The 26509-nt window shown below is 42.1% G+C and overlaps 1 protein-coding gene across 1 annotated transcript in view; it reads right to left on the reverse strand.

Annotated features, from left to right (window-relative positions):
* LOC120502356 (von Willebrand factor D and EGF domain-containing protein-like) overlaps positions 1-26199 on the reverse strand; it is a 164234-nt gene extending 138035 nt beyond the window's left edge. Inside the window, exon 1 of the mRNA XM_039710115.1 lies at positions 25948-26199. Within this exon, the coding sequence (XP_039566049.1) occupies positions 25948-26044 (97 nt within the window). The 5' untranslated portion in view covers positions 26045-26199. The remainder of the gene's footprint in view (positions 1-25947) is intronic.
* Positions 26200-26509: the final 310 nt, after the last annotated feature.

The raw sequence follows: 26509 nt of genomic DNA on the forward strand, positions 1-26509 counted from the left end.
TGGGGAGGTCTGTGTCCTCAGAGGAGAGGAAATGAGCAGAAATGAGCCCTGTCCCTCAATGGCTGATGGGACCTGGGAGGGTTTCCCATGCAGGGATGGGTTGGAATGGGATGGGGATTTCTTCCTCACGGTCTACATGGTGTTTCTTACAGGAGGTATAGCACTGGCACTTTCTTTTCTTTAGAAAGAAAATAAAAGAAAATCAGATTGCCAGATGGAGCATTCTCAATGGGAACCACTCTGCTCCTCAGACACGGACAATGCAGTACAGTTTCTTCTCACCAGATGAGGTGAATCCTAGCAATTTTTTATTTCCGTGGAGCCATTTCCATGCTGAGCTTTTCATTCTACTCTTCCACCTCCTTCTTGCCTGATAACAGCCAGAGCATGCTTTTAGGTTATAAAATAAAGTTATACCTTTTAGTGAAATACATGCTTTAAAAAATAGCATTACTGAGCTGAAGGAGGAAGCAACCAGATCTCAGTTCTTTTGCTAGGGAATAATTCAACTGAAAATGTTATCTGTGCACCTCCATCCCCAGGTAAACAAGGCAGCATTTCAGGCTTTCTTCCATCTTTCTGTCATCAAAACAAGACTTGGTTTTGCATTCTTATTTGGTAATTGGCTAATAAGTGTAATTTTCATCCTGAGAACATAGGCCAGTAACCAGTGCTCAGAAAAACCCTGCAATATGACAATTGATCAATTCTTCATTAGACTTGATGCATTCAGGTTAACACAGTCATTTCTTTTGCAATTTGAGCTAAAAAATAAAAAACAATCAGCAAAAATCTAGTCAAGCAATTTCAGGTTGGAAAGCCATAACACAAATTAATGCACAAAGAACCAGCAGGCAATCAATTTATCATTTGCTACTTTATTCTTTAGCAATTTGCAGTCATTGCTGAGTTGCTTTTGAAACTTGTAAAATTTGATTATGTGAGACCTGGTGAGTGTCAGGCTTTGGTCATTTTGTGTTTTATGAGTTGTTTTATGACAAAAGGATGTAACCTCAAGCTGTACCAGGGGAGGTTCAGGTTGGAAATCAGGAAAATTTATTCACTGAAGAGGTTGTTAAGCTTTGGAATGGACTTCCCAGGGAAGTGGTGGAGTCACCATCCCTGGAGGTGCTCAAGAATTGACTGGATGTGGCACACAGTGCTCTGGTCTAGTTGAAAAGGTGGTGTTTGGCCTGAGGTTGGACTCAATCATCTTCGAGGTTTTCTCCAACCTTAATGAAGCTGTGATTCTGTGACTCTATTCTAGGGGCTGGTAGGAGGACAGAGGGTTTGTATAGGTGGGCCTGTCTGGCATCTGCTGATGTCCTGCACACACATAGCTAAGTCTTAGCCTGGAAGTCCTGGCAGCCACATTTCTGTAGTTTTGTACAATTAACCCAATTCAGAGAAGGTTTAGTTACCCCTAATGCTTCAAAAGCCACTTTGAAAGCCGCAGTGTGGACCTACAGCTGCAGACAGTGCAGGAGGCAGCTGTGGCTCCTGGAGCAGGAGTGGCTGTTGCCTCTCCCACGGCACCCCCAGGGCGGGTGGGCTAGCACAAAAAATGTGATGATGCCTTTGACCCTGGGGTTTGGATAACTCACCTGCCAGCCCATGAACAAGGAGGGCTTTGCCTGTGACAGACGGAGCAGTGGTGGTGCAGCCCCTACACCTGTCACATTTACCCACAGGTGACTTCAAGAGCACCTTCTCTTTTGTTGTCCCTCACAATGCTCATCTTTTGCATTCAGAAATGAGGGCCCCTCTTTGCCCTGATGATGAACTGAGTTGTATAAATGTTGTTTTCAAGCAGCAGGAATGCTCCAAGAGGCACTGGGTGTGTTTGGAGCACAGGCAGCAGAACAGGCCTAGCAGAAAGCAAAAACCAGGTGAGAGCAGCAGGGTGACTTGGGGACATTTTCTGCTGTGTTTGAGCTTCCTGGGCAGATTTGGAGATGGCTGATTTTCCCTGACTTCAAACCATGACTGCCATGTACTGGGGCAATGGCCTGAGCATTTGGCTGTTTCATGGCAGATCCCCTCCCACTGAATCCACTGTCTTTTCTGTAATTTTGTTGACTATTCAAATATAAAAATAAATAAGAATGCTCTAACTTTGCCAACTTCCAATGCTGTTTTCCTTCTTTGAATTTTTTTTCTTTGTTTTTTTTGTTTTTTTTTTTCTTTTCACTGATGCATATTCAATATTAAACATAAAATGCATATTTTCTTGAAGAAAACCTACAAGTCTAATACTAAAATGTTCTGCTGCTGCCTTGCTGGACTCTCATTCTCACCCCATGTTACTGCTTGCCCTTTTTACCACGGACTGCAGCTCTCTGTGATGATCTCTCAGCTCTCCCTCCATGATCCTTTTGGGTCCCTTCCAATTCAGGCTACTCCAAGATTCTATTTTTAACCCACAAAGGCTTAAAAATGTGGTGTGGAAGGAAATCCAGGGTCCAAATTTACTGTGAAGATCCCTGCTAGATATTCCTTAGCCTCTCATTCCTCCTCTGCCATGCCACAATAACACTGTAGGCCAAAGTCAAGTTCCATTTCATCCTCTCTATTATATGCTGAAATAAATGTCTGGTGCAAAGCAAGGCACTCAAATCTGGGTTATTCCCTCACAGAACATGTAGATTCAGCAGCATGGCTTGATATTAATAACATCTGAATGGCTAAATCCCTGCAAAGTGGGGTAAAAGTTTGCTCCTAGGGATCCAGCAAACACATTTGAACCACTGAATTATCTTAACTCTAAAATAGTCTTCCAGCAGCACCACAGGGCCAGGACACACTCATGGGTTATTTTGCTGTATCTGGAATTTTAAGGCTATTCCAGAGACATGAAGGCACAATGAAAAGCAGAGTTGGACAAACATGTGAAGGCTTGAGGTATAAAAGGATTAACAGATGCTAATGTTCTACATTTTTCTGCTGCAATAATATAAGTACAGACAGCTCCCAGAGCAAAGCAGAAAATGAAGGATTGCATGTAGGAGGGACAGAAAGACATGGCTATCATGGTGTGCTGCTGTAAATTCTGAAAAAAGGCAACTGTTGAGCAGATGTTACCAGCACACAGAAGATTTAGTGTGCAGATGATTTACAATTCACTGGTCCATTGAGGAAAAGTTACTTTTTTCCTTCTAAAGTAAAATCTTTCCAATTTCCCAGAGAAATAAAATCTTTAAAATCACAAAGAATGATTTATAATATTGAAATTCAAGCTAAGCTCCTTGTGAGCCTAAAATTAAACATTTTGTAAGCAGGAGGCATTTCGTTTGCACAGACATTGAAAGGAAAAAAAATATTAAACTTCCAGAAAAAATATAGCTCTTTTTCTCTAGGCTAAATAGCTTGTCAGATTCAAAATGAAATTATGGTAGATCTTGCTGACATGGGGAAAAGTGTCATTGGTGCCATTTGAACCCCCCCATGAACCCAGAACATCCTCTCAAGGATGCTCACAGCATTGGGTTTGCTCCAAGGAGAATGATCCCTGTGTTTTTGTTTTCCTTATCTCCATTTCCTTCATTCACGTGAAATGTTTTGTAAAATGAACTTTTTTTTTTCCTTTTTTTTTTTTTTTTAATTCTGGCTATGGAACAGCCAAGTCCAAAATGCAAATCACCTCAAGAAAGGATGTCTAATTCTAATTTATCTCCCATACAGTACAAGCACCTAAATTAACATGTCCCCTAGATACTCCTGCAAGATTTTTACGTATTTCTTCAGCAGCACAACAGTCTTCATCCATCCTGAGGGACAGCTGTCCCACTACCATTTTGGACCTTTTGGGTTGCAGTTTTTCACAGTCCCAAGGAAAATGTGTTGGTGGCAGCCAGTCTGAGCTGCCATTCTGCCCCTGGGGTCCCAGTCACTGATGTGGGTAAGGCAGGGCAGGCCTGACTCCAGTGGCCACGAGACCCAGTTAATTTCTGCCTTCCTCTCAAGCTCGTTTCTTGGTATTTGTTGCTTATTCATCATGACTCCTGACTGCAGAGAGCACATCAAAGTGGGATTTTTCTCTTTAATCAGGGACCAAAAACATTATCACTCTGATCACAGGATTGCAGTCTCCATATTTTCTTCTCAAACCTATTCTTGGAATGTGTCCCATCATTTAAAATCCTCTTCTAAGACAGGAAAAATTACCTTTTCTCTTTCAAGGCAAACCTTTTCTTAGGAGATAGACTTTGTGGGTACATGCCAAGAATGACATAGATTTTTTTACAGATTAAATCTTATTTGCAATAATGATTTGCAGTATTTTCACATCACCAAAGTCCTTTCCAAGATTTCTTACAACAGCAGGTTATTTTGGCTGTGATTACATGAGAAATTACAGTCCAGCTCTTTGCAAAAGCCTCTGCAAATAGTCATTAAGATAAATCTCCTTTCCCTGAGAGTGGGATGTAAAGAACTGACATGTCATCATATGAGTGTGCACATGAAATATGCAGATGACACTGTTTTCCACCCTCTTTAAAAGATAGGTGCATAATAAGTATATTATATAGTTATTATATATTTATAGTAACTAAAATAAGAGCTGATGTTTTCCTGCCAAATCAAGCAGAAGTTGGACCTGTTAACAAACAATGTCAAGATGAAACAGAATAAACAAACCAATTAATCACTTCTGGCCCAAGTAAAATTAACACTGCAGCTGAGTTAGCACCTCTTACACTGAGAGGAGAATATCCCTGTCCACAACAAAACCTTGCCAGAAGGAGAAAGAGAGGGATGCTCTGGGGACAGACTGCCTGTCCCTGCTGTCCCTGCAAGCCAAGCCAGCAGCAAAGAACCACAGGACACCTGGGTGCTGCAATGGAAGGTGAAAGCAAACAGGGCAGGAAAGGACTGGGGAAGGTCATTTAATGTCCCTGCATGCAGCAACACCCCCAGGGACTGTCACACACCAGATAACCTCTGTGAACTTAGGGATGCTCAATTGCTGGGTGTGTGCTCTTAGCAGAGAGCTTGTTTTGGGTCGTTTTGGGTTGTTTTGGCAAAAGACTTCTCTCTGAACAGCTCCCAGTGCTGGAGCTGTGCTCCTCAGGGGGAATATCTCAGGTCCCTCTGAGGAGAGGACTCCAAGCATTCTGATGCTCAACAGCAAGGGGGGCTCCTTCACACCCCTGTCTGTTTAGGGCTTGGCATGGATTTTCTGTGCTCGTTTTACTCTCTCCTTGCTAACAATTTGTCCCTGAGTATTTGGACTCAGTAGCAAGTAAATAGAGTGAGATACTATTATGTTAATTCCAGCATGCTTTTTGGCTGATAAAAGTGAAAAGTATAAGCTCTTGGGGAGATTATTGCATATGAATAGGCTAAGGCAATGGCATGGAGAACCTAGCCAAGCAGCAGCTTCACCATTAAGATTTTATCTAAATGATCCAATGTTATGAAGGAAAAAAAAAAATAAAAGGCAGCAGAAGGCTGGGTAGCAAGATCAAACTACCTAAAAATCTGATTTCTGCTCATGCAGAGGTTTTGAATGTTGAGGTTTTTAGTATGTGTATGAGATGCTCAGGCTGTGGTGGTGCATCAGAACAGTTAATCTCTTGCTGGGGTGACTGTGTACATCTTGCTAGAGCAAACAAATAAAAGTGGCAAGGAGGGAAAGGATGTTGTTCCCTGACGCAGTTGTTCTCCTGACACTTCACACTGTGAAATACACTCCAATTTCCCAACAGAAAGAAACTGAAATTATGAGGAAGAAGATTGACTGAAACGGATGGCAGTGTTTAAAAAATGTTAGCTGGTATTGATGTTTTGGAGGGAAAAAATGACTCCAGGAATGCTGGCCCGAGCAGGTGATGGATAGGGCTGCCACGGGGGCTGTGTCATGCTGGATAAGTCACTCCAGCCGTGTCAGAGGTGATCATTACTCCTGTGCTCCTTGTTTTCTGGGTGCCTGACTGACGACCCTGATATGCAGAAATACGAGGCACTTAAAGCTCAGCTGCCTCTGAAATCTTGGTGTTGGAGCAGGCTGTGAGCTTTCTGATGAAAATCTTTTTTTTTTCCCCTCTGTTGGAAAATGTTGGCTCGCCACAGCTGAGATTTTCACAGAGTGTGTTTCTCCATTGAAGTTCTTGTTGTGTGATTTTTAGTACAGAATTGCCAGAGGGCAAAAAGGGAGGAAAGAAAAGGGAGAAAGCTCTGCACTTTGGCATAATCAAAGCACATGAGACAACACAAAATGAGGGGCTTGGGCTCTGCTCTGGGTGTGCCTGAGCAAAACTTCCCAAATTAATGTCACTATCTCCTGGGCTGGTAGCTACTAGGGGGTTGTGGATGTGGGGAAAGGGGAGGAGAAAAGGATCTTTCTCCTTTTTCCTCTCTTTCTATGTGCTTTTACTAAACATTTCAAAAGAATTTGTTTCATTTCAGTGTGAAAGAGTGGAAAAAAGTCTCTGTGCTTTTCGTGAACGGGAAGAGCAGCTCTGGGTTCAGGGGTCAGACACCTCAGCAGATGGGACACACTCAGCCCCATTTCCCTGTCTCTGCAATTTCAAATTAACAAAAACAATTAACTTCTTGTCCTGGAGATGTTGGTGAAGGCAGGATACCTCACACTTGCCTTTTACTAGACCAGTAATGCTGCAAGAAAAGAGAATTGGCTCACATGCTGCAATTGGCTCTGAATAATCCACACCAGCCTTTTCCTTATTTCCCTGTTTTCTGAGGCAGGATTTAAGGTTGCTGAGCCATGCACCTGTGGGGTTTCCCTGCCCTCTTCTAGTCCCAGGTGAAGGAATTTTGTGAACAATGATCTCCCAGACAAGGTGTCTCACCACTTAAATCGTGGCTAAGCCCATTCCAGCCCAGGTCAGGCTGCTCTCCCTCTTTCTCCACCATCTGTGGCCATGAGGAACAGCCAACTGCTGTCCTGGTAGTGTCCTGTCAGCTTCCTCAGGGCACTGAGTGCTTCCCTGCCTTGGAAGGAGTTGGGTCTTTCCCTCCTGCCTCCATCTGTTACTGTTCCATGCTTATCCACTGGAAAAGGACAGAATAATGAATATACTCCCAGTGAACACATGCATTTGTGGCTATTTCCTCTGCTGAGGTGTGTGGTGGGTGTCTGATTGTGCCAGTGCTGCTCTCTCCAGTGCTGGTACCCTGCTTGCCCCGTGTCTCATGTGAGCATCTTCTTTGTGACTTTTTGTGACTGCACTCTTGGACCCAGAGGGAACATTTGAAGTGGACTGTGTTGTCTCTGAAGTGACCAAGGATTCCTGCAATAAGGCTGTTCTTACCTGGTGACCTGCAGCAAAATTAAGACTTTATTTACTGCTGGAGAGGTGTGAACAGCCGCCAGAGTGAGTCCAGACTTGACCTTACTTTCCTCTCAAATACTTTTTTTTTTTCTTGTACATTTTTTTTTTTATTCTCTTGTCCAATCTGGCTGCTGGGGATTTTACTCACAGGCTGTCATCTGACCTTTCTGCCCATGACTGTAAAATTAATTAAACATGCCTCTCTCCATGCATGCTCACTAAACAGGCTGTCCATTCCAGCATTAGTTAGTACAGAGTTCCCATCAATATTAACAGGAGAGATCTGAATACAGGGCATGGAAATTCTGCACTCTGCCTGCTGCACAAATCAGCTCACTGTACCTCCCCTCCATGTCCTGTATGTGTAGCCTCTTGTCTCCTGTGTCCTTTTGACTTAATTTTAGTTTGCCCTCTACTTTCCCCTCCATTCCTGTGTTATACATGGGCAGTTGGCCGTGTGACTTTATCATATTGGTCTCCTCCTGCTGCTTTACCTCAATCATCTCCAACCTTTCTGCACTGAACTGACAAAGGGACTTTCTCCTGTGCCGTGGAGAACATGAGCTAAACCAATATGACAGAGCTGGGGTTCTGCATGCATAATTTCAATAACATCCCGTGTAACCAGTCACCAGGCTGAGCTCTTTTTAATGAAATCACCCTTGTTATCAGCCTGTTTTCATTCAGTTCTCACAGAAGGATTGCTCACAGCGTGAGTCATGCCAGGCATTCGGTGTGTCTCTCAGGAAAACAGTAAAGATAATAAAAAGGGGTAAAAGCATAAAAAACAATTGGAAATATAATACTTAGGAGAAGTGATGCTGCTGATCATTTTCAGCCATTTTGCAGAACATTAAGAAAAAGAAAACTCAATCAAATGCCAAAAATGACATTTTATTCATTGATTTAAAAAAAAAAATATTTCTGGGCTTACTTGCATCATTGTGCAACTCTAGGGTTCCATCTTTTTTTCATTTTAAGGTTTTCTGCTCTTCCCCACAGAATAATAGAAAACTCAGCAGGGCAGGAAAAGACACTAATTTAATCATGTGAGGCTGGGGCTGAGCCCCCTGCCATGGCTGCAGTGAGGTGGTGCTGAGGGCTGGAATGTGCCCTCCTGCTGCCATCCTTAGGGAGCAGGGTGAACACTGTCCCTCTGGCTGGGGAGGTGCTTCCTGACCTCAATCCTCTCCTGTCTAAGCAAGGAAGGACCACACCACACACAAGGGTGCACTGAGATCATCTCTTGGGCTTTTTTGCACACATTTTCCTACAAAAAAGTACTTTTTTTTTCTTTTTTGCAAAGTCAGTTGGTGATATCTACATCATTATGAAGCTTTCCTGGCACTGCATCTGCTGATTGATGGCTGTGAAAATGCAACATATTTCATTTTCTTTTCCTAGACATAAAGCCAGCTGCTAATGGTTTTCCCAGGGTGAAGCTGGCAGCTGCAGGATCAGGTCTCGGGGCTCTGAAATGTACATTTGCAGGAGAGCCACCTGGGCTTTTGGCTGTTTCATTAGTGGTCATTACTGCTTGTGGAAAAGGATGTAAGCAGAGTGGGTGCTGAGCCTGGCTGTAAATTCTGGGGTTTGGTTTGGGAAACCACAGCCATTAGTGTTGGATGGAAGCAATCTCAATGATCTCAAAATCTTTGTCTGCAATTAAAACTTCCATCTCCTGCTTCCAAAACCACATTGAGTCCCATCGGATGGAAGCGGTCTCAATGATCTCAAAATCTTTCTGTCTGCAATTAAAACTTCCATCTCCTGCTTCCAAAACCACATTGAGTCCCATGGTTTAACAGTTCATATTTATTTACTTTTATTCATCTGCCTCTTCAAGTCAAATACAGAAACTCATGCATAAATAGCACCCTTTTAATGTTAATTGTGAGTGCTTGCTGAGGACTGAAGTGTGAGTGCCAGAGCATCATTAAGATGAAACTGTGGCTCTCTGCAGACACCAGACAGCAATAAGCAATCTTCTCCTTCAGTTCTTGGATAAAATTATTATCTAATTCACTCTAGAAAGAGGTGTTTTATTAACATGTCTGTATTTAGTCTGACTTTCCTGTATTTAATACACAGCAAGGGACAAGGGACTGTGGTGCTCTCCAAGGCCATCTGGGCTATGGGATTGTTGTTCTGCTGCTTCAAAATCCCTCTCTGACTTTGGAAAGGGTGGGATTGGTCCCTCCCAGATGTGTGGATGGCACGTTCTTCTGGGAGGTGGAGGCAGGCAAACTACAGGGGCTTTGGTGGTGCTGGATGTTGCTCCCTAAGCTGAATTTTAAAAAGGCAGGCAAGAGTTCTTACCTTTCCTAGAGAAATATAGACTCACCTGCATGCCTGTGGCGGGGGGAAAAATAAAATAAAGCAGAGCTGTGAAGAGATTCCCCATCAGTTTTGTAAGCTGCTGTCAGACAAGGAGCAAGAGGATCTGCATTTGCATTTTGTGGAGTGTTTCACAGCCACTTAAATGGGGAAGAACAAAGCAGGAATGATTGCTTGTGCTGCAGTTTCTGAGAGCAGCAAGAGGATTTCATAATCACACAAAATCACGCAAGCACAAATTTTGCATTGTTGGCCCCTGACAGAAAACTGACCTTGACGTACACTTGAACAATCTTAAATAGAATAAATAGGTTCTATAAGCAGAAATACTGTAAATCAGAACCTTGCTTCCACGCAGGGAAGTCCTGTTTGCTTGATTTCTAATCTGAATGATCAAGAAAAAGCATTCCTAACTGTTGAGTGGTTGAGAAGTGGGCCCAGAGTTTAGATCCTTTTCTCCTGTGAGGCTCTGTGGGTTGAATTCTCTCTCCTCAGTGAGTGGCACAGAGCCTTTAGATAAGGAACCTGTGAAGAATAGCTGAGCAGTGAAAGCTATTATCCTAAAGACTGATATTTACTGGATTCCTGCTTTTTGCCTTTCTAGCTGAGTCACAGAGTTTCCTTTGTTGCTGCACATTCATTTCCCTCCTTCCTCCAGCAAATACCATCGAATTGAGCAGGCACGTCTTATACACAGTTACCCAGAGTCATCTCCAGAAACCCTTTTAAGTCCTGCTCACATACCAATGAGCCTTGAACACTGCCAGGGCAGAGCAGTGCCTTAGCAAGCCTGAGAATTAACAATAGAATTGGGTCAATAAGAAAAGGATATCCCATCTGATCACAGGGTTCCCCCTGCAACGTGAAAAGCTGCTTTCAGTGCTGGAAATACAGCAGAGCAACAGTTAAACTGGTGCCACTGCACAGAGCTCATTTGGATCCCTGCCTGCTTGTTCTGATTTGCACAAGCAGTGGGAAAGGCTATTAGGATAATCAGGAGAATGAAGAGCTTGCTTTTAAAGTATAGGTTGAAATTAATTTGCTTAGCCTAGCAAAAGGGAAAACGAGGATGCATTTTGTGTTGCTGATATGTGCATAGCAGGGAGGGGAACTTGGGGTAAGGGAGAATGTGGTGAAAACATCTGCTTTCAGAGCAACATCTGTGAACATATTTGAGGTGGAAAATAGGGAATTTCTTTCCTTTGAAAGGTAAAGATCTAGGTGACTAGAGCAAAATATCTTTTTTCCAAGATGGAATTGTCCCTTGCCTCTACAGGAAGGGGCTTGACCTGGGCAAGAGCCATGGCATGGTTGGTTCAGGAGGGGCTTCTGTCCTGTCACTGAGGGAGTGTCACTGCATGGTGGCATTGGCCAAATCCTTTCTTTTCTCTGTCTCAGAACATGGGTGTGACCAAAACAAATCCTCTGTGTGGCAGGCAAAAAAACAGAGATAACCCCAGCCATGCTGACTGGGCAGGCAGGAATTATATCTTGTGGATGTAATGCCTGAAAAACCTCCTGGAGACCAAAAATGAGCTTGATGCAAGAATCTCTCCCCCCAGGTTACTTGGGTGTATTTAATGAAAGGAAAATGTCTGCATATGACTGCAGACACTGAAGCTGGAAGATTCTGGATCAGGGGATCAGAGAGCTCTGAAAGTTTTGGAAATATATTCTTGCCCTCACCCACTGCAGATTTGATTGAATGCGTGTAAACCATGTTATTGTTTACAATATTTCACTCTTCTGATGCAAGTATTTTGAAACCTGTTATCTATTTTATCATCAATTATTGAGTTATTGTTGGGGGAGGTTTGTACATTCACCATCTTATCATAAATATCCTGGAATATAAAAATATCCGATTTTTACACTCTTCCTATGAATAAATTAAGTTGGATTTATGAGGCTTATGGCCTGTTCTTCCTCTGTTCTTTGGAGGGCTTTGTGAATGTGCAATGAGAGCTCTTATTTCTTATTATGGAATTTTATAGTCACCATGTAACTGGGTTAATATAAGAAGTATAAATAAGGATATGCATTTGCCTGTGAGATATTTGAATATGGAGAAGAGCATCTGAAGTTCAGAAAATATGAACTGAAGCACAGACTGTATATCTTACCCTGTAAATAGGAAGAGAAACTGTTTCAAGTGCTGAAAAAAGAATGGAGTGTGTGGGCATTGTCCCCTAGGAAAGGTAAAAAAGCCATTGGATTTATTTTTTTTTAAGCCATCGTGCTCTACTCTCCAACTACATTTTAGCAAACAGCCTCAGATGCTGCAGTTGCTCCCTCTCACCTGCTGGTCTCCTGCACAGGCTTTCACAAAGTGAAAGAAAAGGCACTGAAAGCAAGAGAAGTTGGAAAGGATTGACAGCCAGGATGCTTTGCCTTCCAACAGTTCCTCTTCTCTTTGGTCTACAGGAACTTGGGTGCTGTTAGTGCACGCAGCCTGAGACCCAGACAATAACCCCAGCCTCCTTTTAAAAGAAAAAAAAATAAATAGAGACACACAAAATACTCTTTTTATTAAAGAACACAGGCTAAATCCTGTGATTCTCTCTCCTGTGCCTGAGCAAAAATTGTCCTCATTCATCCCTGCCCTGTGTCCTTGTCCTTGCCATAGCTGAATGCTGCTTTAGCAGAAGGATGAAGGCCATGTCCCTGCACACAAAGGAGGGGATGGGGATGGAGCCAGCACAGCTGTGCCTGAAGAGACAGCAGCTGGAGAGGACTGGCGTGGCCACCAAAAGAGAGAACAGCTGGAAAACAAACAAAAAATTTGTTTTAAAGGAGGCACAGACAAGCTGGCTTAAGTGAGAGGAGCAGGTGCTGGTCTGGAGAGGTGAGATCACCTCGTGGGCTGGGGGGATCCTGGGAAAGGAGCAGGATGGGAGATGGGAAGGAGAAAAGAGAGTTTGTGCTTCACACAGGTTGGGGGAAAGCCATTCCAGCAGCTCTGCAGCCTCTGGGCTGTAGCAGTAAAAGGCCATGGGGAAGGGGCTTGGCACAAGTGACGTTTTTGGTTTCCCTTCAAAGCAGAAATTTGGGGGAAGCCAGCATGAGGCTGCTGCTCCCAAAGGGCTCTCAGCCCTCCTGGGCAGATTTCCTTCTGCTGGCAGCAGGATTGGCTGTGGCCGTCTGTAGGAATGGGACAACACAAGTTCATGGACAGGCTGACTGTAAAGCTCAGTGTTTTGGAGCAGGGGTTCACTGCTCTTTGTGCAGTACTGTGGATGAGAGCTTTTGTACTCCTTTCACTGTTAAAAACCCATTTTCCTTTAGCCCTAAAAGTGAGAGTGCAACAGGTATTCTGAGCATAATGGGCACTTTATTCAAAAGGTTAAAAAATCACTCTGCTCTAAAGCAAAATGGTGATTTCCCACTGTGCCTCACTGCTGTACCCATCTTTGCTGCTCTGGGGTGTCAGAGGGAGAGCCAGGCAATTGTGCTGTGTTCTGCTTTGCTGTGAAATCCAGTCAGATTAATGAATTTGGGGTCCCTCGAGATTTGCATAATTTATATCCACATCTTGCTGTTTAAAGTGTTTTACAAAGTCAGGAAATAAATTGTAGGTTTTATAAAAATATCATAATTAAAAATTGACTTGTACTAAATATTGGCTCCAGGAACGTGTTTGAAGTTCAAGTATGATGGATTGTTTTCCTCACTGAAAACTATAAAAAACCAGGAGAGACTTATGATGATAAAAAGTACTTTTTTTAGGTGGTTACATTATCAATCTTTATATTGAGCCAAATGCTGCTTGCGTTTCTTCTGTGCATATTTTATTGACTTCATTGTGACCCATTGGGGAAGGACAGAAATATTTGTATTGCAGTGAAGAAATATTGTCACATACAAAATCAAACTGTGTTCTTTAACCAAATATAAAATTTCAGAAGACAGAAATGTCTTTAATATGACTTAATCACTCCAGATTCTGGCAACCTGCAATAAATTTTCTGCTATAAAAACAGAAGGGGAGTTTTCTTGCCTTCCTTTGCCTTAGTAATACAGATATCAAGATGATGAATGCTATTTTTTCAATAGTTTGATTCAGGAGGAGAAAAAAAATGTAAAACTATGCAAAGGGGAATGTGTGACATGTAAGGCTGATCTCAATGTTTTTTTAATGAAAATGAGTTTGAGGACAGCTGTTACAATGAAAAAATGAGCCAAACTCTGTTCACTGTATGGCTGTTCTGTTCCCAGTGAAAATCAGTGGAGCTGGACAGGACCAACAGCCTTGAATTTCACATGGTATTGCATGTTAAATAACATGAGTTTAAAATTAGGCACACAGTCTTCTATTTTTATGTGATATCAAACCAAGACTCAATTGTTTAAGCAGGGTACAGAGACATGCAAAAGAATTGCTAAAAATGTGAATTTCTACCTTGCTGCTATGATTAACTTTTTTACAGAAAGGGCGATAAAATCCTGGAATGGTTTCCCTGGGGAGGTGGTGGATGGTTAAACACCATCCCTGGGTGTGTTTAACAAAGCCTGGATGTGGCACTGGGTGCCAGGGTTGAGTTGAGGTGTTTGGGCTGGGTTGGACTCCATGATCTTGGTGGTCTCTTCTAATCTGGTCATTCTGTGATTAGACATGAAGCAAGAAATGCTTTCCTACCCTTTCCCCCTGGAACAAGGGTGCTGGGAGAGACAAAATGTCCAAGGAAAAGACTGAGCAGGAGCTGGAGAACAGCAGGTGGGATGAGGCAGGCTCTGGGCAGGGCAGGAAGGAAGCAGAGTCCCTGGGCAGGGATAGGAGGCACAAAAGCACCAAAACCTTCTGCTAAAGCTCCTCTCACAGCCCTTGGCTTGAGCAGAGTGACTTGGGCACACAAAAGTCTCCTCATCAAGCACAGGAATGTCTGTCCTTGGAGGTGGTGGAGTCACCATCCCTGGGTGTGTTCAACAAAGCCTGGATGTGGCACTGGGTGCCAGGGTTGAGTTGAGGTGCTGGGGCTGGGTTGGACTCCATGATCTCAAAGGTCTCTTCCAACCTGGTCATTCTGTGAATTTTGTTTGTATGGGCTACAGTGTGAGACTGCAGGGCAGGTCTGGCTGCAGGCTCCTGCTCTCCCACCCAGCCCTTCCCTGGAATACAGCAAGGAGCTCTCTCCTGCTGGATTTACTGCTCAACAAGCTCTGCCCTCAGTCATGGAACAGAATGGCCAAGCAAAAGGGAGAGAGGCATCCTTCTGCTGCACCCTCATGGAATGGGTTTGAAATAAGTTTTGATCTCTGTGTTGGATATCTGTGAAAATAAAAATGAAATTCTGAAATTCTATTCAGTGGCTGCTTTTTCTCCCATTTTGCTGCCCAGTTCTTGTCTGTTTGACTGTCTTGCCTCACTGAGAGCCCTGAGCCAAAACAGGATGGGAGTTTCTTTAAATAACAACCCTGAGATCATGAGGCAAATACGGGCAGAGCTGTGTAAAAACTTCTGGATGGTAAGCACATCATGAAAGTGGTCCCTCAAGCCCAAGAGCCTGGTTTTAGGCAGTGGCTGTCCTACAGATGCTGCTTGGTGCTGTGTGTTACTGCCAGCTCACGTTCCTCCACAGCTCCACTTGGGTTTCAAATCAACAATCACACACTGATAAGTTTCCTGGGCCTTTATTTTCCAGTTCCCTGAATTATAGGCTAGTGGCAAAATCACACAGATAAAATCTTCCAGATGCCTTATCTGCGTTTCAGAAATAAATAACATGCTGGGTTTCCTCTTGAACTCCCTCACAAAATGCATCACTAGGGGTCACCAGAAAGAAGCAAAACTTTGTTATTTAACCTGGAATGCCTATGAATTTATACAGTGTTTTTCAGCTAATCTTTTAGAGAAGGTAATTTAGTCTTCAAAAAGCAAGACAAATTATTTTTCTACAGACAACAGGTATTTCCTGCTAATGAAAATGCCATTATAGAAGGCCTGTATTAAAAGAAAGAGGGGGAAAAAAAGGCTTGTGTGCCATTCCTCACTCCCATAATTGCATGCTGATACTGAATGGACACTGTGATTTGAAATTTTACTCCAAGCTAAAATAAGATGTTTGCCTTTCTGGTTTGGTAACCTGTGTCAGAATACCAGCTAATTTAGCAGTCTGAATTTTAATTTTTCAGCTGGGCTTTTACTAAGCAGCAATGATTTGATTCTGATAAAAACTTACTACAATATCTTTATGCTCAAAATTGTAGAAATACAGATTACAGCTCTTCAGAATTTGTTCCAGCTCTTTGCTTGCAAATCTTAGAAAATATATCACATGAGGTGATGAGGACTTTACCCAAGAACAGTCTGCTCAGGTCAAAAGATTAATATTTACGGGTATTTTGGGAGAAAGGATCAAAGATAACATAGGTGGAGTTCAGTGGAGCTTTGAGAAAGAATGAAGAACAATAAAATGATGCCAAGCCAAATTCTTGGTGCTGAACAAAGGCAAAGTTTACCTGTGAATATTCAGCCAATGGTCAGTTTGGCTCTAGCAGAGATTAAGAACAACTCAAGGGATCAATCTCTTTTTAAAATAGATCTATTTCTGCATTTTTCCAGTGGCTTGATGCCGGTCACAGGAAAGGCCAGTGTTTGTAGGGGTGTTTGGATGTGCTGAGATCAGAGATCTGCCTGTGCACAGTCTGTGCTGCCATCAGTGAACATTCATGCAAGTTCTCCCATGCTTTGTCTTGTCTCCCTTCAGTTTGGGTAGAAATGGCATTCTTTCCTCCTCCCTCCTCAAATGTATATATTTTACAGCTAATGAAAAAGCTCAGGAAATATAACTGTCCCTTGTATTGATTTTGCTTTTATGTAGTGCCTTTTCCCCAAATGGATGCCAGAAGGCACTCTTAAAATCAAACTATATAGAACAATAATTTCTACCAGAATGGAAAAACATGGCAGCAGCTTAACAGAGCACTTTAGTGCTAGGCAACACTTTAGGAAATGAAGGTGGCTTTAAAGAGCAGGAATAAGCTTGTGGCCTTGAAGAAGTTATTGGAAATGAATAAAGAGCCAGATCAAGAACAGGCTCTGTAATCCACAGCTGCCTGCTCTGGATGCAGGGAATATATTTCCAGTCCCTTGCTTAGAGCCTCTGATATTGGGAAATAGGTGTTCCCAAGAATATCTTATAGGCTGAAATGTTATTTAAGTTATGAGGGCTCTTAAGATGTCAGATTTCAGCTCATGTCACAAATAAGCCAAGAGCCCCCAGCCCTTCACAGAGAAATTGCTCCAATATATCCCTGTCTGCTGTGGACCCGCTGCCCCAGCTCCAGGACCCTTCCAGAACCTCCCAAATTAAGGAGGCCCTTAAGAAATGTGATGCTTAATCACCTTAAGAAAAGTGATGCTCTTTGTAAAGTAGAAGTTAGGTTCTCTTTATCCCTTTTTCTTTATGCAAAATATCTAGTAGCCTTATGCCTTTCCCTTAAGCATAAAACAATAGGGGGTTGCAGGATAGTCCACGGCTTTCTTTGGGCATAAAAGGACCTCTGATTAAAAAAGGAAGTTGAAAATTGGTGTGTTAAAGCATTGCTTCCGAGGCACAAAAGAACATAAATCACTCCTTTCTGCATTGCTGGGGACTCACAAACAAGTATCATTACTAAAATTGAAATTTATTGCCCTTTTTATTCAGCTTGTCCATTCTTCTAAAAAAAAGTATGCTCTGGTCAGAGCTGGTCAGGAATTTTAAGTGTTGTTTATTTTACATGCTGTTAATGAAACTCTTTATCGAAATTTGAATAGAATTTTTGTTGTTGGTGAAGTTTTTATGTTAGGAAAGGAAGAGTTTGAAGGCTCATGCACTTGGGCATAAGGTTTTGACCAAAATAACAAGTATTGATCAATTGATCAATTGATGATTAGTCTATTTACTCATCCAACTATGCCAGAACTGCTTTATTATTATTTTTTTATAAATAGCATATATACATTATGCCATAGAATGATTGAAGCTGCTGTCCATCACAGGTATTTATACCTTTACTGAACACATGGGAGACTGACACCAAAGCCCTCATTTCAAACGTATTTAATTGCTAATAGAAAGTGAAGTAGTTCAGATAAGATCTTCTCTGTGGCATAATCGATGGAGCAGCTCTGAGGGCTGTGACAGCAGAGATTGATCCAGTTCCTGTATCCTAAACCACAACATCTTCCCTGTCAGCAGTGATCAACACAATACCAGACTATCAGTTTCGGCTTCTCCTGGTTATGTCTCAGTGGAACAGTATTAAAATTTCTAAATGTGTGCAGTTGTGGAAGCAATCAGACAGAAGCAAAGCTCTCTGTGTGGATCAGCAGGGGTTGCTCGTGCTGAAGGAGGAGCTCTTTGGGCAGTCACATAACCTGTAATGCAGATAATCACAGTGAGGGGCTGGGCTGCAACAGCAGTGATGGAATTCAGAGGCAAACCCCCCTTCATGGGTGGATCTGTGATTTGTGAGGTTTGTTTTTTGTGGCCGTGATTTTTCTTGCAGCATTTCTGCAGCACTGATTGCTGTGAGAATTGCGTGAAGCAGGGATGACTCTGGTGGCCACAGGGATGTTTCCTGTGCTTGGGGCCCCACTGGCCACCTCTGCTGCCTTTTTTAGGACTGCAGAGTTTTAGTTTCATACTCAATTTGGCACCACTGAAAACAACATAAAGCTGTCTGCTTAGGGTCTTAGAAAATAAACCCTGATGCTACCACAAACCCCAGATTTTCTGTTTTCAGAGCTGATTGTTTTCCAACTAATCAGGTATTCAGGGTCTCTGCCTCCAGATTTTCTGAGTGGTGAAGAAGCTCCTGCTTTCTTCCAACACAGGCTTTTGCCCTTGTGAGGGTTTCTGTGCCTTGGGAGCAGAGTGGGGCTGACCAAGGACAGCTCTCCAGGTCCCCCCACAGCGTTCCAGCACCTGATGGGGGTGCTTGGTATTCCCAGAAGGAAAGCTGCAAGCTCAGATCTAAGACAGAAGATGAAGTTGTTTGGAAAAAGCAGATGGATAACGTTGTCAGAGGTGTATTAATGAGAGAATGTGTCTCCACACCCATGCAGAGTAGAGGTAATAGCAAACAGAACAAGAAATCTTCCTGCATAGCAGACGATAGGAAGCAGCAGGGATAACTGTGGGGGATTTTCCTGATTAAGATATCAGTTATTGGGGAAAGGCAGAGAAGCAGCGAGGGACTGGGGTGGGCAGTAAGTAGATTTATGATTTATGTCAGAGCTGTTTGTACTGTCAGGCAGCAATCATGTCAGGAGGAGGAAAGAGCTGTGAAATTCCTCTGGGAGAGGCATGGGCTGTGCTGGGATTGCCTGCAGCTCCAGCCCAGCTGTCCTGAGTGCATCAGTGCTGTCAGCCCAAAGCCTTCACTCCAGGGACAGGGGTCAAGCCCAACCTCATCCTTCCACACCCAAGACTGAGCTTCCACGTGCTCGTGGTCTCTTGCTGTGATCCCCCAAGGGAATGCCAAAGCTGCCTGCCTCTGAGGGGCACAAGGGAGGGCTGTGTGGGCAATGCTGAGCCCACAGGTGATGGCACAGCACGTCCTGCCCCTGAACCCACTCCCAGGGAGGGCAGCGGGAGCCAAATGCATCTTTGCTCCAGCCTGGGAATGCTGTGAGGGCACTCCAGCTTTCCCAGTGAATTTCTGTTGCACGGTCAATTGAGAAAGCTAAACCTGGCAAAAGACTGAAAATTATCTGAATTTTTGTATATTTTTATATTTAACAATTGTAAGTGAGACTCTTAAAGGATGATCTGTGAGAAAAGAAGCCCAAGTGCTCCAGGAAGGTTATGGGATGTGGGTGTCTGGCATTCACAAGACTCTGTTGGATGCAAAAACTTCTGGGATGGTTCTGGTCTAGCTAAGGGAAAAGGATAGATTTCTTTGACCTTTATTCTGCTTTATACATGTTCAGAAAATCAAATATCCATGTATTTTAGCATTTGAAGAGGGAGTTGCAGGTACCGTGGGATAGGAAATAGCCTTCTCTTCATTTTCCTTCTATTTCTTGCAGAAGAAAACCAAAAAATTAATTAGATTTCATCCTGTTTATGTCTCTGTTGCCAGCTTTAATCTTAATATCTAATAGAAAAACAGAGCAAATGGCTTTGTGAATTTTTATATATTTTTTTCCTCTAGTCCATTAAGAAAAGAGGTGATGATAAGGTAACCTGCGTGAATTAAAGCATCTGTGCTGTGCTCTTGAAGGAGGCTGAGTCACAGACAATGAGTTTTATAGCAAGCCCTTGGCTGATTGTAAAGTAAATAATTGGGGGAAAGGGACAAAGAAGATTAAAGTAAGATCTGAATCATGTTTGTGAATTGGTCTGGTCTGGTACCTGGACCTGGTCAACAAATAACACATCTGATGGATGCACTGAAGTCTAATATGCTAATTCTAAAGAAATTTTTAATTGTTAAGTTATGACTAACAAAACATTAGCTTAAGTGTTGAATAAGCCATTGCCTGAATTTTACCTGCCTTTGGTCTTCCTATCAACCTGCAGGATATCAGTGAGATAAAATTCCATGAGAATTTTGCATGATGGTCAAACATCAGCAAAATACAATTTCAAATGGAGATGAGAAGGAAGAAAGTGTTGACATAAGGCAGTCTCCTTTCTGTGAAGGAATTGTCTAGTTCAGATCCCAAGTAATTTTTCATTTTTGAAAAATTTTTCATTTTTGAATTTAATTTACCATTAAATTCATTAGAGAGCTATTCAGGCACTTCTGAGAACCCACTTGTTTTTGTATCATCTTCCAGATTTATTTTTGTTCCACAGACTTTTTCCTTCTGAGACAAATTGAACATAAATTGATCAGCCATTTAAAGAATGGAGAGAAAGGCTGGGGGATGTTGTGCCTCTTCTTATTAGAATGAGGAGGAGGAAAAGTTGGGGCACCCTCCAGTCTGGGGGAAGTGCAGTGGCTACTGAAATGATTAGCAAATACTGCAGGAGGGGGCAATCACTGATGCAGTCAGCACACAAAGCTGCCAAGGGACAGTTGAGTTGTAAAACACTTCAGCTGCCACAGGAGATGCATTACATTATTGTGGTAAGCAGATAATTTGCTATCCAGCTTTTGGAAGCTGCTTTGTAGCAAAAAAAAATAAATTAAAATGGGGAATAAGCAAACTCGTTCTCAATCGATGAATTAATATAAAACCAACAAAAGAAGCAGAGCAGACTACTACTATCCCTCAGCTATATTAGGCAATCAATTTTTTTTTTCCTTTCAATATGTAGAATATTCCCTGGTGGCTCCCTGTGGATGCCATGCAGTGTGAACACAGCAATCAAAGTAATAGACGTCAGAATAATCAAAATAAGATGTGTCAGAAAGAAGCAAATGAGTACATACTCTCATTAAGTAAATCTCCTAAGAGCTTAACATACCAAACTCTTCCCAGAAAAGCTGTACAAACAATTGCCTGCACTAACACATGGCTTTATTGCTGTTTCAGAGACAGCAGAGATAAAAATATTCTTCAATCTAATCCATGTTTTTTCAGATTTTACCATAAATAATCTCTACCTGAGGCAAAAAACATGTGGCTGCCACAATGACATTAATAAAGGTCATAACTGAAGGTAAAACATACTACTTTGAAAAAAACTTCAAAATCATTAAACAAGCAACGTGCTGCCAACCATGTTAGACAATATCCATTTCTGCAGTGGACTGGCAATGTCCAACACCAAACTTCCATCTGTTAGGTGACAAGACACTTCAGGTAGTCAGCACCAAAAAATCAGTATAAATCTTCCAGGGAAACAAATTTTTGGATCAGTAATCTGGCTGCCTTGGAGACTTATCCCAGCAAAAAATTTCAAAGAGATGCAGTACAAACCCAGTCCAAAATCAACAAAATGGTATTTCCACAATGTTCCCAGCCTTTTGAGGCAGCAAAACTATGGCACAAAAAAAGGGGAGGAAATGTATTTGGAGGAAAGAGCCATTTCCAAGGTTCAAATTATTTTAATATTCTACAGAAGTGGTCTAGGAGGAAGTAGGAACAATTGGAAGAGAAATTCTGTCTCTAATGAAGCTAATTCAGGATTAATTTTTCCTTCTGCTCTCCTACTATATTTGTATGATAAAGAACTTAGATCATTTTGGAAGGTAAATGGGTCATTTCTCATTGAAAACAATGGGAATTTGTTGGGAATTTCAAGTACTGACCAACTAAAACCTGTTAAACAGACTAAAAACTACCAGAAATACTTTGAGTATGTGTGTGGCCATTTGACTTCAGACTTTACAGGGAGGATGGTGAGATGCTGAGCGTTTTTATTGCCCTCAAATTTATTACCTTGGCTTTTGTGCCAGTTCTGAGCCGTGCCACAGCTGATGGGGCTGGGCTGTGACCCCTGGGACCCATCTCAGCCTCCCCAGAGGGTTTTCCTCGTGACCTTGAGGCACTGCAGGTGCCCGTGCCATCAGTAAGGGAGAGGGATGGTGCTCCCTCTCCGCAGTGATCTGTCTTGTCAGGTCAGGAGCAAACACTGATTTGTCTCGACGCCTCGCGGCTCCTATCGATTGCCAGGGAAGTTGGATGTGCACAATGCTTCTTCAGGTTTGGCATTCTGAGACAAAATAACTTTGAGGAACTGGACCATTAAAGGAAACATTTTGGCTGTGAATGTCCTGTACTGTTATGAGCAGTGTCTAATAAATTGATTCTCAATTTCAGCACAGTACAAAGTAGTAAATAGCTGCTAAACAGCTTACAAGTTTGTCAGGAAAATGGGAAATAGGCAAATCTTTGGGACATGCAGCTGAAAGGCAGCCCTCTCACATCAAACTTTTCTTTAAGTCTGTATAATTTTGAACAGAATCATTAATTTTTATCAGAAGATTAGAAAGCAAATGTGTGAGCAAACAATTATTTCAAAGTTCTAAAATCCAGTAGTGGCACAGGAATCACTGGCCAGTACAGGTCAGGAGAGTCAAAAATAAAGGTGACAGAGGTTCTCTCACCCCTAGACTGCAACAGTGCTCAATTCTGCTTTCTTTATTAATTAACTTTCCCTGAAGTGGCACAGCCCTTGTCCTTCAGGTAAAAAGGAGTGGAACAAAAAAGTTATCAGCAAGCAGAAATCAGTCTACAGCCCCTGCTTCCCTTTGAAAACACAAAATCAGATAAATTCCGATTTCTATCTTGGTTTAAAAAATACAAACTGGCTTAATTTGGGCCAGTGGCCTGGTTGGTGGGTGGCAACCCTGCCCATGGCAGGAGGGTTGAAACTAGGTGGTCGTTTAGATCCCTTTCAAACCAAACTGTTCTGGGACTCTGTGATAATTCCAGGCAGTGAGGCTATAGTGGTATTTGATATAGACAAAATGTAATGAGAGGGAAATAAAATTTTAGCCTGTAAACGACTTTTGATGATTACAAATAATGCTAGGAGAGAAACATGCGGTAAATGTAGTTCCTCTCTCTTTAGGAGTTGTTACAATTTCTTTGGCATGGCTCTCCTTCCATTCAGTGGGTTGTTGTTTGCTTGTGAATGTCTGCTGTGCTTTCTCCAGAGCAAAGCCATGGAGCCAGATTAATCCCAGGGCTATTTCCAGAGGCACAGAATGGTCTGACCAAACCCACTCATGGCCTGAGAGCTTGATCCCTGGAAGATGTTTCCAGGGATTGCAGATCCTGGGGATCCCTGGGGTGGTCAGACCCCTCTTTGCTCAGGCACCCCAAGGGTGGAAGAAGCCCTGGGGCTCCAGGGTGTTGTTCATCTGTGTGTAATGTTTGAGCCTGACCAAGGGATGGGACAGTTTATCACCTGTGGCTGATACCTGAAGCAGCTGGCAAAAGTCCTGAATAGTTTGGTTAGTTCCTTTTGAAATACTCATGGGGAAATGCCTTCTCAGCTCCAGCAGATTTTTGTTTCCAGCATGGACAGACAAGGGCACTCAGGATTTGCAGCAGAAGCTCACAGTGAAATCATGGGTTGCTTTTGATTTGAACACAAAGCAAATTAGATACTCTGACTTTCATTTCACTCCTGTACAAAACAAGACCAGCACTCATGTAATTGCAAGATACACTGAGTGGTTTTTGCCTATTTCCATTTTGACTACTTTCCATATTTTGATTATTTCTATTTACTTTCTTAAATCAAATTAGACCACTTGGGTCGCTGGAAACACACCATCTTTCCAGGCTAGCTGTAGACACCTCACCTTCCCCTGACACCACCCTCTCTCTTCTCTTTCTCCACCTTTGGATATGCTCAAATTTCTTCTTGTGTGTTTCAGAGCTGAGGGAAACCCACAGGAGTAAACTTGCAAACAACTAATTGTAGCTGAGTTTACTACATATGCAACACCTTGCAGTGAAGCCCCAGTGGGTTTTGGGAGCTTCAAGGGTACCTTTGCAGGAAACTCATATCCAAATTAAAAACTTTCTCAGTTGTACATTATGAAAAGGCTCCAGAGGGGATGGGGAGAAATTCCTTTTCACTGGTGATGTTACAAGCAACTATTTTCAGATAAATGTTTTTTCTGTAAGACACCACTGTAAAAAAAATCTATTGCCTTTTTTCTCTTGACTGACTTATTTACAGAATTTCATCTCAGAAAACTCTGACAAGCTGTGCTGTGTCAGCCCTCCCACATCTATGATTGGGTTGCTTTTGTCCCTGGTGCTTAGTCCTGTAATAGAGAGCAGCTATGGGTATTGTTGGTAAACTTTTTTTTTTTTTTTATTTCTTAGGGGATTTAATATAAAAACCCCAAATATTGAGAATTCTCTCAGTCACAGGGAGCTTCATTACCTAAAATAAGATTATAAAGTTCTTTAATCTTTAAATTACTTTTTCATCTTCTTTTTTTTTTTTTTTTTTAACAAAGCATCTGCAAAGAGTTCTTTGGTCAGATCTTTCTTATTCACCATTAAATTCTTATGGGACTAGTAGGTTTATTAGAGTACAAAAGTAAACAGCATATGGCTCTGTTAATATCCTTGTAATGTCACAACCCAATCTGTCAGAATGTAAAGTTTTTTAAGCAGTTTCATTTACTTCAAGTTCACTTTATGGAAAAGAAACCCACAACAAGCCTGATGAATCCTTCTGCATCCCCTAAGAGACAGCACAATACTTAATTCTTTTGTGTTCCCAGTTTATTATGTCCACGCATTTTACCTGCAGTAGGAAAAATACAGTGGCAAATACAGTAACTTAGTTACTAGGAGTTAAAAGGTCATTTCCTCCTGATGAAAAGCCTGCTCCATCAGACAAGTGGCTGCTACACTCCATAAAACTGGCACCCCTTCAAAAGGTTTCAGAAATTAAAGGCATTGTTTGAAGATAAAGGCGATAAGGTCATTTGCTTTGAGTTTAGTCCTGCAGAACTTTCTGGGTGACCCTTTGATATTCAAGTGAGGAGAGCTCCAAGTTGTTTTATCTTCATGGAGCTAATGAGTGCTGGCTGACAGTCACTGTTAAGACCAGTTGGGACTCTACTGGAATTAAATATTGTAAAATATTACAATACATCTCCTTTAAGGGGGAGTGCCTCTGCTGGGTTTGCCAAAGCTGAATTCATAATCACTCACAGCACTACGCTCTTTGCTTTTCTCAGTTGCTTTTATTAACTCAGTTTTCACTAGCTGAATAATGTCTAACATGATTCTCAATGTATTTTTGTGTTCAATTAATAAAGCTATATAAACAAGCCACATATATGAAATCTATGTCCCCTTCAAACTCTCTGCTAGAGTGAAACAAGACTTACATTTAATGTGTACAGTAGTAGAGAAATTACTCAAGAACTTTTTATTGCTGGAGGCTGTAGAGCTGTGTATGATTATTATATGTGTAATTAACTAATCTATAATGTTCCTCTGATATATGGTGTATATAATTCTTTCCTAGAGGAACAGAATGTTATTTTAAAGCCTTTTTTTTCTCTTTTATGGTTTGTTTCATTTATTCCATTTATGGGAAAATGTTATGTATACTCCTTAAATAATTTTACTTTTTTTTTCTAGTAGGAAGTAAGATTTTTTTACAGGTTTTAATTTTTCTTTTTTTTTGTTAAAAAAATGTGGCAAAGGAAAGGGAATGTCCTGTAATGATCAATATACATCATGTGCTTGGCTTTCACTGTGACCTTCTTCATTACTTTAGTTGTTTATTTTAACCTTATCTCCATCCTATTTCAGAGACTCTCTAATAATAGCCCTCTGTCACTCTAACCCACATTCAAAAGTAAACGTAAACAAGATCATCTCCGTTTCAAAGACACGTGAACTCTATCCCCCAAACGACCATCAAGGAATTAAAAAGCACAAAATCCTTACCCAAGGTCGCTGACTCAGCGCTAATGGCCAGCAAGGGAATCCAGCAGAGGCAGGCAACAAGCTGGAGATGCTGATGGAAAGGAAAGGGCTGCTGCATCGTGTCCAAGACAGCTTTTATCCCTGCATCTGCAGTTGCTTACAAGTTAACTTTTTGAAGTCCTGAACTTTGCAGGAAAAGCCATCAGCCCGCCTGCCTGTTTCAATTCTTTTTGGAGTTTTTTTTTTTTTTCCTCCCCCGCCTTTCTTTCGTTCTTTTCAATCCAGTCTCTCGGAGAGAGTTTAATGTGTCATTAATCCCAGAATTTCCAAGAGGGAAGCCCTGCAGCCACACACTCACACACACACAGAGCACACACGTGTCCCTACAGCTGCTGCAGCCACAGCTGCTGGGATTTGTCCCCTGGAGCTCCAGGACAGCCTGAGCCTCGCTGTGGGAGCTGATCCCAAAGGAACTGGGGCTAGAACGTGCTGCTCCTCAGGGTTTGGAGGCAGGCAGCACCGAGTGAAGATCACAGCAGTCACATCTGAGGGGCTTGAGGAATGAGAGGGGCTGTTCAGTGTC

This window comes from Passer montanus, unplaced genomic scaffold, assembly GCF_014805655.1.
Source record: "Passer montanus isolate IOZ18808 unplaced genomic scaffold, ASM1480565v1 scaffold1, whole genome shotgun sequence".
Classification (NCBI taxonomy): domain Eukaryota; kingdom Metazoa; phylum Chordata; class Aves; order Passeriformes; family Passeridae; genus Passer; species Passer montanus.